The 12,608-nt window shown below is 37.7% G+C and overlaps 1 protein-coding gene across 2 annotated transcripts in view; it reads right to left on the bottom strand.

The window, feature by feature from the left end:
- LOC139130804 (sodium channel and clathrin linker 1-like) overlaps positions 1-295 on the bottom strand; it is a 57,224-nt gene extending 56,929 nt beyond the window's left edge. For both annotated transcript variants that reach the window (XM_070696594.1, XM_070696595.1), the window contains exon 1: positions 114-295. In XM_070696594.1, the coding sequence (XP_070552695.1) occupies positions 114-150 (37 nt within the window). In that variant the 5' untranslated portion in view covers positions 151-295. The remainder of the gene's footprint in view (positions 1-113) is intronic.
- Between the last annotated feature and the right edge of the window lie 12,313 nt (positions 296-12,608).

Here is a 12,608-nt window from a genome sequence, read left to right as displayed (position 1 = left end):
TAAATCGTTACAACTGACTTTCGGTGTACATGTACAGGCGGAACACATTCAATTTGACCGCCCAAACTTTTGAAACGATCCGAGACGGAGGTGGATCATACGGGAAGACTTACCTTGATCGCGCAAGAACTCGACCTGATCAGTATCCATGATAAATATGAAACTGTGCTCTAAAATATGTGATTAAACTTTGAGTGAGTTCGTGAAAGACTGTTTCGTTTTGCTGTTTCAGTTCAGAAAATGGAACAGCAGTACAAAACTATGTCAGCCATGTTGTTTCTTTCACGAAAACGAGGCTACGTGGTAACCGACGCTTCTTGACGTCACTATTGGCGACCGACACGCCCCGCCCGCGCCTTCACAGGCACACGTACACGGGTATGTCAAGGGGTACCTAAATGTTACACGCGCATAATTTTCTTCTTCACGCGAGAGAAAAATAAATATCTGTCCAACAGGCCCAGCTGACGCGGAAGTTGTCAATTTCACAAATTTCTCTTTCTTTTACACAAACAGGGAGTTTTTCCAGGTGTTTTCAAGCGGGCAAACGTTGTCCCTATTTTTAAAGCTGGGGACCGGACTGAGGTTGTAAATTATGGACCAATCTCACTTTTGCCCTTATCCAGTAAGATTTTTGAGAAACAAGTGTACAATAATCTTTTTAATCATGTGAAAATCTGTCATATCTGAAAGCCAACATGGGTTTGTCAGCGGTCGTTCGACCACGACAAATCTGATATCTTAGGCCTATATCAGACTATTTAAGACAAAATTTGAATTTGAAAGTTTAATAGGCCTACTTGCTAGATATAAGATCTTTTACCTATAGGAGGTGGCTGACAAAACTAAGAATTTCGGATCACAACCTACAAATAGAACTGGGTAGAAGGTAAATTCCAAAAGTTCCTGCAAATGAAAGATTCTGCAAGTATTGTAAGTCTTTAGTCGAGGATGAATTTCACTTTGTAATAGAATGTCCAAAATACAGAGCTTATCGAGATAGTCTATTTTCATTCACTAGTTTGTATAATCCTGGCTTTCTTGATTTGAATGACAGAGAAAAGTTCATGTATATCTTTACTCACAAAGATAAACTACCTCTTGCCAAATTTATTTCTTGTACGTTAGTTCCTCCCCCAGCAGCAGCTTCATCCAGTGTTTGCTGAGTTTTGTAATTTTTGCCTTACCGCACTCCTTGAGTGTGTTGTTGAGCAATAAAGTAAAGTAAAGTAAAGTAAAGTAAAGTAAAGTAAAGTAAAGTAAAGTAAAGAAAGTAAAGTAAAGTAAGTAAGTAAAGTCAAGTCAAGTAAAGTAAAGTAAAGTATATTAATTATATCAGCTCAGTGATGGACAAAGGAGGGCAGGTTGACTCTATTTACTTGGATTTTTCAAAAGCTTTTGACTCGGTCGACCACACTTTATCGATTCATAAACTTCAGTCATATGGTATAGGTGGTAATCTGTTAACCTGGCTCTCCATATATCTTGAATGTCGTTTACAAAGGGTAGCTTTTGACGGGGAAGTGTCATCATGGGGACATGTCACATCAGGTGTACCCCAAGGGTCTATTTTGGGTCCGCTCCTTTTTGTACTTTATATCAATGAAATGTCTGAATGCATGAACCATGCAAATTTATCTTTGTATGCTGACGATTCCAAGTTATTTATGGCCATTACTGATATGTCCGATTGCATCAAACTGCAACAAGATATCAACCAGGTTGTGAAGTGGACGAGCAAATGGAAGTTGTCATTAAATGTTAATGTTCATGTATTTCATTCACTTTGAAAAAAAACCGTCAAAATATTTCCTTACAAATGTACTAAGCAAACTATCATGACTCGCACCAACTTTGTAAAAGACCTTGGTGTATTTTTAACAAGTAAACTTAACTGGAGTATGCACATTAGGCTAACCATGTTGTTTCAAAGGCTTTTAAAATGCTAGGATTTATCAAGCGTTCTTGTAAATATTTTAATAGTATCAAAGTTTTAAAAACATTGTATGTCTTCTACGTCAGAAGCCATGTTGAATACTGCTCACCCATCTGGTCCCCTCATCAATTATATTTAATAAAGAAATTAGAAAGAGTCCAAATAAAATTTATCAAGTTAGTAACTTTGTTTCCGTTCATCGATAGCTTACTCAAGGGCTCTGTATGGTAACCTATGTTATGAATTTCGCCTTCCCACATTGGAGAACAGGCGAAAATTTTTAGACACTCTTTTTCGTTATCAAATCCTTCACTCAGTTTATAGTGTACCAGATGTTCTTGTTAACGTTCCTGCTTTTACCTTGCGTCGTGCTGTTCTTTTTAGACCAGTGTCAGTACGAATATCTTGAAACACTTTATCACGATTTCAGACATATTTTAATTTTATCTGTAACAAGCAAAATTTAGATATTTTTAATAACTTCAGTAATTTTCGTCATGGATTATGTAAGATCCTTTTTTCTGAATAATTACTTTTATCTGGATGTATTTCTGTGTATCTTTCACTGTGTTGCTGTTTTTATGTGAATTCTCCTGTCTGTTTGTTTACGTTGTAACTGTATATATTTTTCGTTTTTGTATTACATTTTTATTTTCAAACGAACCTGTTATTTGGGCAACCTGTTGGTTCGAGATTAAATAAAAAATAAAACAAAACCGTTACATACAGACATTTGTTTCGTTCCTTAGGCCGCGTTCAAACAAATGGTGGGGGGGCTGGAGGAATTCAGGGGGATTCGAAAAGTTTTGGGGTAGTCGAGGGAGGGACTTGAAAGTTTTGCTCTGCCTATGAGGGGGACCTGAAAATATTTTGACTCCCAACAGTTTGATGTCGTCTAATGGTTCTAATGTTAGTAATAATTAAACAAAATCCAGAACCGTTTTGTCACATTTTATGTCTGTAATCTCGAAAAAATCTAAAAATGTATGAATGCCGTTAAATTTTCGTAAACCAAGTTGGCCTTGTAATGGGGCAGAAGCTGCAACTGTTGATAATTTTTCAATATTTCTATGCAATGTATCAAACACAGTTTCTTGGTATTCAGTTTGTCAACAAAGCCCGTTTGTCTAAATATTGGTGATAATTGAATGATACAAATGCACGGTACAGGTAGGCTGTGTTGGCAAGCTGAATATTTGACAGCTCAACATGCTGTAGGGAGTACAACAAGAACGCAAATGTATAAACTGAACAAAATATTGTCAAAATAAAACGTTAATACAGCTACTGCCCTGCTACTACATACTGGCAGTGACAGTGACATATGTAGCTCTGACTCTGATGTAGTTTAAGAAGAGTTTTGGTCATAGGACACTTGACGGTGAAACATACATCTACTTGTGCACAAGATCCAGCCAGAGAGCAACACATAGAAGTCTAGGGGACTAACAGTTACTATGGATTTTTGAGTTCTGGCATATGAGAACAATCAAATATTAGAGAAAAAAGATTGGGTCACCATATTTGATCTTATACTAATGTATGATGAAAAGTCAGTTTTTCTAAAATCACTTAAAAACAAGATATAAAACCATTCATTTCAAGTTCAAGCAGTGAATGACATTTTCACATCTCATGGTACCAATAACACAAAAGTAAAACTTTGAACAGTAAAGACTCTAATTTAAATGGAAAAATGCGTGACTAAATGGAATCATTTATTTTTTATCAAATTTGCCATTATTACACCCAAAATTTCTGAGATTAAAACATTAATATCATGGAATATTTTAACCTTCCAGTATTGTCAATTTTGTAAAACATAAGTGGCATCTAAGTTGTATATGTCTTGTACTTTTGGAAAAAAAATCGGTAGGTCACTATGCTCATTTTTTCACAATTTGGTTAAACATAGGTTGGAATACACAATTTTCATACTCTCTCATGATTGTCATTTTGTGTGCTTTTCAGCTGGCGCCATTGAACTGGCCAGAGTTGGATAAACTCAAGTTGGCTTAGACTGAGAAATCCAAAAAGTCCACTAGGTATATGGCTCTACAACCTGCTGATATGAGGTAGTGTTGAACATCTGCGTGCAGAACGACACATTACATGTTTCTTTTTACTCTGCGTGCATTCCTAATAAATATGCGGCTATATGGTAATATAGGGGGACTTGAAAATTTTTGAGGGTATTGAGGGGGGGTCTTGAAAATTTTTGAGGGTATTGAGGGGCGATCTGAAAAAAATAAGATTCCGATCGCGATTTCTCCAGCCCCCCCCCTCACCATTTTTTGAACGCGGCCTTAGCTGTGGGTCCAAGCATGGAGCAAGAAACGGTTTCTAGCTCTATGGTCCATGATAGCAGTGGTGTTTTCTGACTGGATTTCTGCCTTAAAAACAAAACAAAACAAAGCCCAAGCAAATGCATAATGTTACTGTACCGAAGATCTAATATGGCTTTTGCAACGCTTCAGTTGTACTTAGGGAGCAATCGTATTTTATGCGGGGAGGGAAGTTGGTGAAAATCGGAGGGGGTGGAGGGGGGTTACGAAAATCTTTTTAGGGATTAAATTTTTCAATCAATAATCGGGGGGGGGGGGCAATTTTACGAACGTCTGTATGGTGCTATGGCAAAAAATTTGCTTTTGGAATTTCACCAAAATATTGATTCACTATACATTGTAGCCTATGAGAAAACTTTGAATATTTTTTAAATACAAAACTAGCTTTAATCTGTGTATTTATAGACTCTTGCTTATTGATATTAATGTACTCGATTAGACTAGGGTGGTTACAGGTCCATGTGTGTCCAAGAAATTTGCTTTTTGAATTTCACCAAAATGTTGATTCACCATATGAATATTTTTTAATACAAAACTAGCTAAATCTGTGTATTTATAGACGCTTGATTATTGACATCAATGTACTTGATTAGCCTAGGGTGGTTACAGGTGCAAGTGTGTACCAGAAATTTGATTTTGGAATCTCCCCAAAACGATTAACATGGTCTATGACAATTGACGTACCTGATGAGAATATTAGGTTTGAAAGAGCAGATATGAAAAACAAATTATGATATTGGAAATTCACCCAAATGATTATTTGTAAAGTTCAAAAAAAAAAGATTTTTTGAAAAGTTCAAAGGTCAAATGAGAAATAATATGTCAACAAAGATATTATTGATACGGACTGTGACATCTGGGGGAGGGTCGGTGTTTTTTGTGCATGAAAATTGGGGAGGGTCACTCTTTTTCTGGCAAACACTTTTGTAGGCCCAATTTTTGGCCATAGTGTGAAAAGGGAATCAAATCTGACGGGTTTTTTTGGAGGGGCGGTCACATTTTACAATTGATAAATTTGGGAGTGGGTCAAATTTCAAATTTTAGAAATTTAATTTGGCGGGGACGCACTTTTACATTTCATTTGTTGCTTAAGTTCCGCAGATCTCCCCTCCCCGTAAGAAAACGAATGTTCCCTAAGCGAGTTGATTCCTTGTAAAATAGTGGGACCTTACAAGTATAAATGAAATTTGGTACTGTATTTGAGAGAAAGTAATTGGAATTTAAAGATTCTACAAAGTTCAAAAAAGTTTGATCATGGCTGTGAGGACTTACCCGGATTTCTGTACAGTCAGCTTTAATTAGGAGACAGCATTACGTACAAGAATGTATTTGATGAAAGCTTGGTTGACTTCCGAATACAGTGCACTGTTTGACAAGCAAATCAAGCGACATATCTGTGACACACTTGTCAGAAAACCATGATACTCTAAAATTTGATTCATGCACATACCATGCAAATGTTAGAGCAATAAAGCAATATAAAACATGTTTTTATAACACAAAATACATAAATCATGTTAGAATCTGTTTGGTACATGTTACTTCTAACGAAAGCATATATTTCAGTACAAAAGACATTTTGCAAAAAGAACCCTACAGGAAGAAATAACACCAACCTTCGTACCCAAGTTTGAAACCATCTTGTCCGTTTACATTTTCCACGCTCCTGTAGGTTCGAGTACACAGCGTCCATGATAATTTGGATTGGTTGGGGATGTTTTTTGATCTCTCTGAAGGGCGGCTGGTTTACAGGGGAGTATTTTTTCCGCTTGTAGGGTCCTGTAGGCCTATAAATTTTGCGGACTGTTTTACAGGTTTTCTGTGTACAGTGTTAATACAGCGGATCTTTCGCTCTATACAGTATGTAAATCAATGATTTCTCATAGAAAACTGCATCAATATATCGAGCTGTTTGGCATTTTGATAGCTAAGACATACATCTCGTCCTATAGGAGCGCGGCCTATTTTGTTAAAGGAGGGGGGGGGGGTGTCGTCGGAACTGCGTCTGTGAAACTTTCTTGTGTTTTTATGCACGGAATCTAGATGCATCACTTAAACATAGCCGCAACATTTAAATTTGACGTTGTACATCATGACAAATATGTTTTGACTTTCATCAGTCGCCAACGTAGCCTAAAAATTGATCGTGTTGGTCCCATACCTGCCATACGACCTCTTAGCGCCGTTCCGACGACCTTTAAATGCATGTGCATTGTACCTTGAGCGGAGTCAGTGTTTTGGCATCCTTACAATGTTACTTGTCACTGACTTGTAAAGCGGCCGACACGTTTTACACAACGGTTTACCAACACTTTACTGCGGTTTGTAAAGTCATCATTAAGGAGATCTTCTTGCACTCTATTAAAACACAGGATCGAACTGCAACACTTTGTTTGTTTGTTTGCGTGTGTTTTTACATTGTTACTAATGATTTCAATAATTCACAATAAGGAATTGCATTTCTGTTCATGTTTAACTGTCGATGAAGAGCTGCGTTTTTTGTTTGTTGGTTTGTTTATTTGTTTGAAAGCATATTCAACAAATGATACTTATAACACTGCTTATACAACCCCACAAGTACAATGAAGCAGATCATTCCTTTTTCTTCCTTTGCAATTAGGAGTAAGCACGTCAGAATCTGTGTCCACCACTTTCTCAACGTATACGAACTCTCAATGCATCCATTTACAAAGAGTGCACATGTATGGCGCAGTAGTGCTTGATCTTTCAAAGGCGTTGGACTTTATTGACTACAATATTTTGTCAGCAAAGTTATCACTGTGTACATGAATTGTCGAATGGAGTGATCAACTAGTTAAGATTTTTATATCTGTCAAATCGTCATTAAATTGTTGGCTACATGGGTATGTAATGTGTTGGTCAAACGTCATGGTGCTGCAAGAGTCCAACAGGGCTTGACTTTAGTACCTATGTTATTTTATGCACTATCTCCATGAACTATCGTAATTCATTGACCCCTCCTTGCATATGTGAATGCTAGTGGTCCAATTCTACTTCAAAGGGGTAAATGAATGGTGAGGTAAATAGGCTCTATATGGTGACTGTCATCCTATCTTAGATTCGGTGACAGCGAATCGTATTCACATAAATATCGGTAAAAGCTAGTTTCTTTTTTTAAGGCTGAATCTCATGAATGAAGCTGGTAACCAATTGTCTGTATACGTATTTCTGATATGTTGATTCTCCGAGTTCAATTTTGAAAACTTTCAAGGATGACTCCTCATATAACTTTATCTTTATAACGTTCGTATTTATGTGGATTGGTCTTTTACGTAGGTTGACGAATATCTCCCATAAGTTTTGTGTTATATTTTGGGCTATTCCAGAGTGCTCTTGATCATGTATTAGTAACCGTATCTTGACATAAAAAAGACACTGATAATGTTTTCAATCTTCAGAAACGAGCGTTACGTGTACTTTTTAAACTGCCCTTTGATTTTCCTTCCAACTGAAAATTGAAAACGGCTATCAGACAAAACAGATTGGAATGTTTGGCAATCGATAAGTATTTATCATGGTCGTGCAGGAGGTGATGATATCACAACACGGGCTCAAAATTTTTCATAGGTTTAGGAGTCTTGAACTCTTGATTCCGCCTGAAATGGCCAAAAAATACATAATTTTTTTGTTTTACATATTGCAAATATGGCTTGCAATTTAAAGACAAACAATTGTCGCAAAATTATACTGGTTTTAAAATATCTTATTTGTATGCCGTGAACAAATTGTAGAAATTCCTTTACAAACTCAAGTTACGGAAGGTTTTCCTACCGAACAACATACTGAACTAAAATTTGTCGAATAGGTATGAAGGAGAACTTTATTTTGGTAAATAAAGATTGCATGAAATCGTGTGTAGAAAGACACCTGTGTGACTTCAAGTATGTTGAGAATAATTAGAAACAGAAGACCTAACAGTGTTAACTTGAAATAGTTTGAGTCAGATAAACATAATGATATATTCGTGTTAATAAATGTAAAGAAGAGTTAGCGTAGTCAACACATTGATTTGTGAAACACATTTTATTTATTCTTGAAATATATCTCTTCAAGAACGAATTAGTGCAAAACACCGTCGGATTCAAAGACATGGAAGACTATATGTGGTGTTTGTATTGTTCGTCGACAAAAATATATGTCGTTCCTCAACAGTAAATATCAAATGACAAGACAAAAAAGTCACAAAATAGACTCTCTCTCTCTCTCTCTCTCTCTCTCTCTCTCTCTCTCTCTCTCTCTCTCTCTCTCTCTCTCTCTCTCTCAACTCAACTTGTTCCCTTGCCGTCTGAAATGACTATATATGACATGAAGTGCTGTTGCGGTGTACCAAATATGATGCAGATATTTTACCCGCGATCAGAACATTTGACTGAAAAAATAAAATTAAAAAGACGCCCCTTCAATATTCATACTTAACATTAAACTCTCTCTCTCTCTCTCTCTCTCTCTCTCTCTCTCTCTCTCCTCCTCTCTCTCTCTCTCTCCTCTCTCTCTCTCTCTCTCTCTCTCTCTCTCTCTCTCTCTCTCTCTCTCTCTCTCTCTCTCTGTATGTGTGTAAAGCAAATGAAGATGACTATCATTATAAACCACATTTTGGGCGACTGATCTTTGTAACAGTGCCAAAAAATCATATGAAATCAGTGAAAGGTTAAAAAAGACACATAAAAAACTTTTTATTTCTTAAAACGGCGTTTCACAAAAACTGTTTCTAACATGAGAAACGAGCACAAGCATGGGCTTAGAATATGTCCCAACACGGAAAAGCCAAGAGTCCAGAATTCCGATCAGGAATGTAGTTGTGATACCACAAACACTGGATACCGCACGCAAATGAAGTAAAACAACAGCTGACTCTTTCAAAACCATTCTGGCTTCTTGAAACATTGATACTTGAAAATACTAGAAATACTTGCCTTGTGTATCGGCGATTTACACATCCTGTAAAATCGCCGATATTTATAAGCGATTTCGGGACACTGATATCGATACTAGTCGATATACTGGACTTGTCAAATTGCGGGTATGATATCCGATATATATCGGAGATTAACCGACTCTAATTTCGATAAAAGACGATACAAATCGTGGGTAAATATCCGATAGCAAAGATTTCACCACCTTACAGATCCGGCCAAGGCCGACTGATTCGAACTTCTAGCCTAGACTTGTCAAATCGCGGCCATCTGATATACATATATATATATCGGAGATTTATATAGTAGCTGTAAATATCCGATTTCATAAAGTACAATGTCGCGGTGTCCTCTACAGCGGTTCAGTTGCGTTTCGCCCTGTACGTATAATTCACACAAATAACACAACTACAATGATCCACTCGATATTAACAGCGGTCGATCCAATGTGTGAAGTTGCCTTCATTTCCTTTCTATTTTATATTCAAGTCCTTGCACATTTTACCGATCGACATACGTCACTTGCACTCATACGACTGATACGCTTACATACAACCCTTTATTTATGATCGCAAGGAGATATCGAACCGTAACACATGCTTAACATATGGGGAGCATACCGAATAGCGCTATCACTCTCGCGAGAAAGCTTCATACTAGTAAATCCATCGCCTATAGATGCAGTACCGATATGTCTGTTGAGTTTTTATTTGCGACTTTCACGTTTTACATATGTCTTGAAAGAATAAAATTCGTATCTCTCAATACTTTTGTCAGGTATTACGCTTTGCAAAACATTCGGGTAAACGTCTTTATATATAGTGAAAGTTACTGACCCGCTTCTTTGGGAACAACAGGACAGTCGGGTCTGCTTCTTTTACAAGTTACTGGTCCGGCATAAAAACACTGAGCTGGCCTCGGGCCATCGGGCTAGCGTAAATTTCGCACAGGTGGGCTTTGATATATTGGGATTGACGGCGAACGCTTTCCAGAATAACATTTCTGATACTGAGCAAGATAAAATGTTTAGGATAGACTTTGGTAAAAATATCCTACCACCACCGAGCACTCAAAAATGCTCTTAAGTTCAGAATTATTTGGATAAGAAATTTGCAATCTCATATTGCCTAATGCACATCCGATACAGTTTCAGTTTGTTTCAGAAATATTTAATATTAATTTTAGAAGCAATTAAATGCATAATTTCATTTAGCAGAATGTCAAATATACTTTGAACCATGAAAGATTCTGATATATCATTTTGTAATATTCTACAATATTTTCAAATTTTTTGGCACTTTTGATGCTTTATTTATCGTGTTTAATTTGACTACTGTAGGTATTACTTTGTAGCAATCGTGCTCTGTAGAAAACGTAAAGCTAATTTTAACAAAGTAGAAAAAAACAATAGAGAAGTAAGTAAGTCATTGTTGAGATTAATTTCTTTGATTGCGTTGCTAAGATTCGCCAATAATCCACGCAAAGTATACGCATTTCCTTGACACATTGCATTAGTGTTTTCGCCAGAACATCGATATCAGAATAACTTTCCGGTCGTGGCTTTTGTATGACTGCGAACATTTTATTCTTCCCAACCTTTTCCCCATATAAGTCAATCGTTGACACCTCTTTTCATGGACACTTTGACGTCAAACACACCCTCACTCTTACTTCATGCAAATTACACACAAAATTACAAAAAGATAATTTCCTGCTATTGCTCACTTGCTCCCATTCGCCTTCTCTCGAACTAAACGAGGCGTCTTTGTCAACATATTTGCATATGCTAATTATGACCATAAAAGCTTTTTCTCACCATATTTTACACTGACTTGAATTGTATTCATCACCTGGGAGCTTCACAAAACTATTAGACTATGGTAATATGACAAGTACGCCTTTTTCAGACCTGGACGCAAATTTTTCGACGATTGCTGACTCGGAGGTAGCATATTTGAACAGTTTACGAACGAACTACTCGAAAGAAAGCGTGCCAAGTCTTGTTGTACTGATTTCTGTTGCTGTATTCGGAGTATTAGGGAACAGTATGGTCATCGCAGTTTATCACAGACGTAAAGAAAAAACACCAGACGAGTGTTTTATTCTCTGCCTCGGCTATGTCGATTTTATCGTCTGTTTTATTGCTGTGCCTTTTCGGATATTACACATTGTACATTATTACGAGTACAGATATACAGCAATCTGCAAAATATCTGCTTTTGTGACGCTTGCCAGCCCCTCATGTACGGTCATTTCACTGTTCATCACAGCAACGCATCGCCTATGCTCCCTCAGATATCCCTTAAAGACAAAGCTTCACATGACAACCAATAGGACCATCGTGTACATCATTTTAGCCGAGGCCTTTGGTCTTACCATGGCCCTACCAACAGTGTACTGGTCTCACGTCGAACGTCAGGCTCAAAATATAGGTGTGTGTAAAACGAGCAATGTTTACGGATATTTTTTCGTGCCAGCGGTTTTCCTTTTCTGCATTACCATCCTAACCGAATGGATTCTCATTTTATTGACCGTGAAGAGACGCAACGTACGAATAAGGACTGCCTTGATTGCGGAATATCAAAACAGCAGGCTAGGACCTCCAAACCCACCGGACAAAAGGAATAACTTTACATGTAAAGGGTCCCCATTTACGTTTGCTAAGTCTGAGCGACGCTCGGAAGAAATCGCAAAAACTCGGGAAGAGGAGGAGAATCTTGATTCCACATGCCAACATCAAGAAGACGCTTCAAGCAATTTCTCAGCTAGTGGGTCTTTCGCTGTCACTGCCAGCGATGGTGATACAGTTACAGACTCGCCACAGTTTAGACGTTCAATGTCCCTCAGTTCCGTTAGCTCTGTGACAAAGGAAGATGATACAAATGCAGAACTATCTCCCCGCGACGAGAAAACAATGAGTGACGCGACCGATAAATGCAGTGCCTCTACCGTGCCCTCGGGTAAGCTTTGGAACGTATTATGTGCTGAAAAACTTTCGTCAGGAAAGGAAAACGTGGAGCTGCCAAGAACAACAGTCTCGTCCTCACTGAGTGTCGCAGGAACGACCGAAGATGATCACAGTACCGGTGGTGTTTACACGTGCATAGAACGACGAAGACGTGGTATCGCAACAATACAGATTAAAGCGACTAATGAAACTAGAGATGGCAGGAGTGTATCAAACCAAGAAACCGTTCCCCGGTCAACTTTGTCCCATGCAATGGCGGATTCCATCGCTATTAATTCACAAAAAGTGGCCAAGATGGTTTTCCTCGTCACTTTGATATTCATGATTTCATTTGTAGCTCGTTTGATGATCACAATACTGCACGAAGCGGGAGTACGCAGATCTTCTGCGACTGTGATGATGATTTGGCGATTGATAGAAAATAT

Source organism: Ptychodera flava, chromosome 4, assembly GCF_041260155.1.
Source record: "Ptychodera flava strain L36383 chromosome 4, AS_Pfla_20210202, whole genome shotgun sequence".
In the NCBI taxonomy this organism is placed as follows: domain Eukaryota; kingdom Metazoa; phylum Hemichordata; class Enteropneusta; family Ptychoderidae; genus Ptychodera; species Ptychodera flava.
This window is presented reverse-complemented; position numbering and strand designations above follow the sequence as displayed.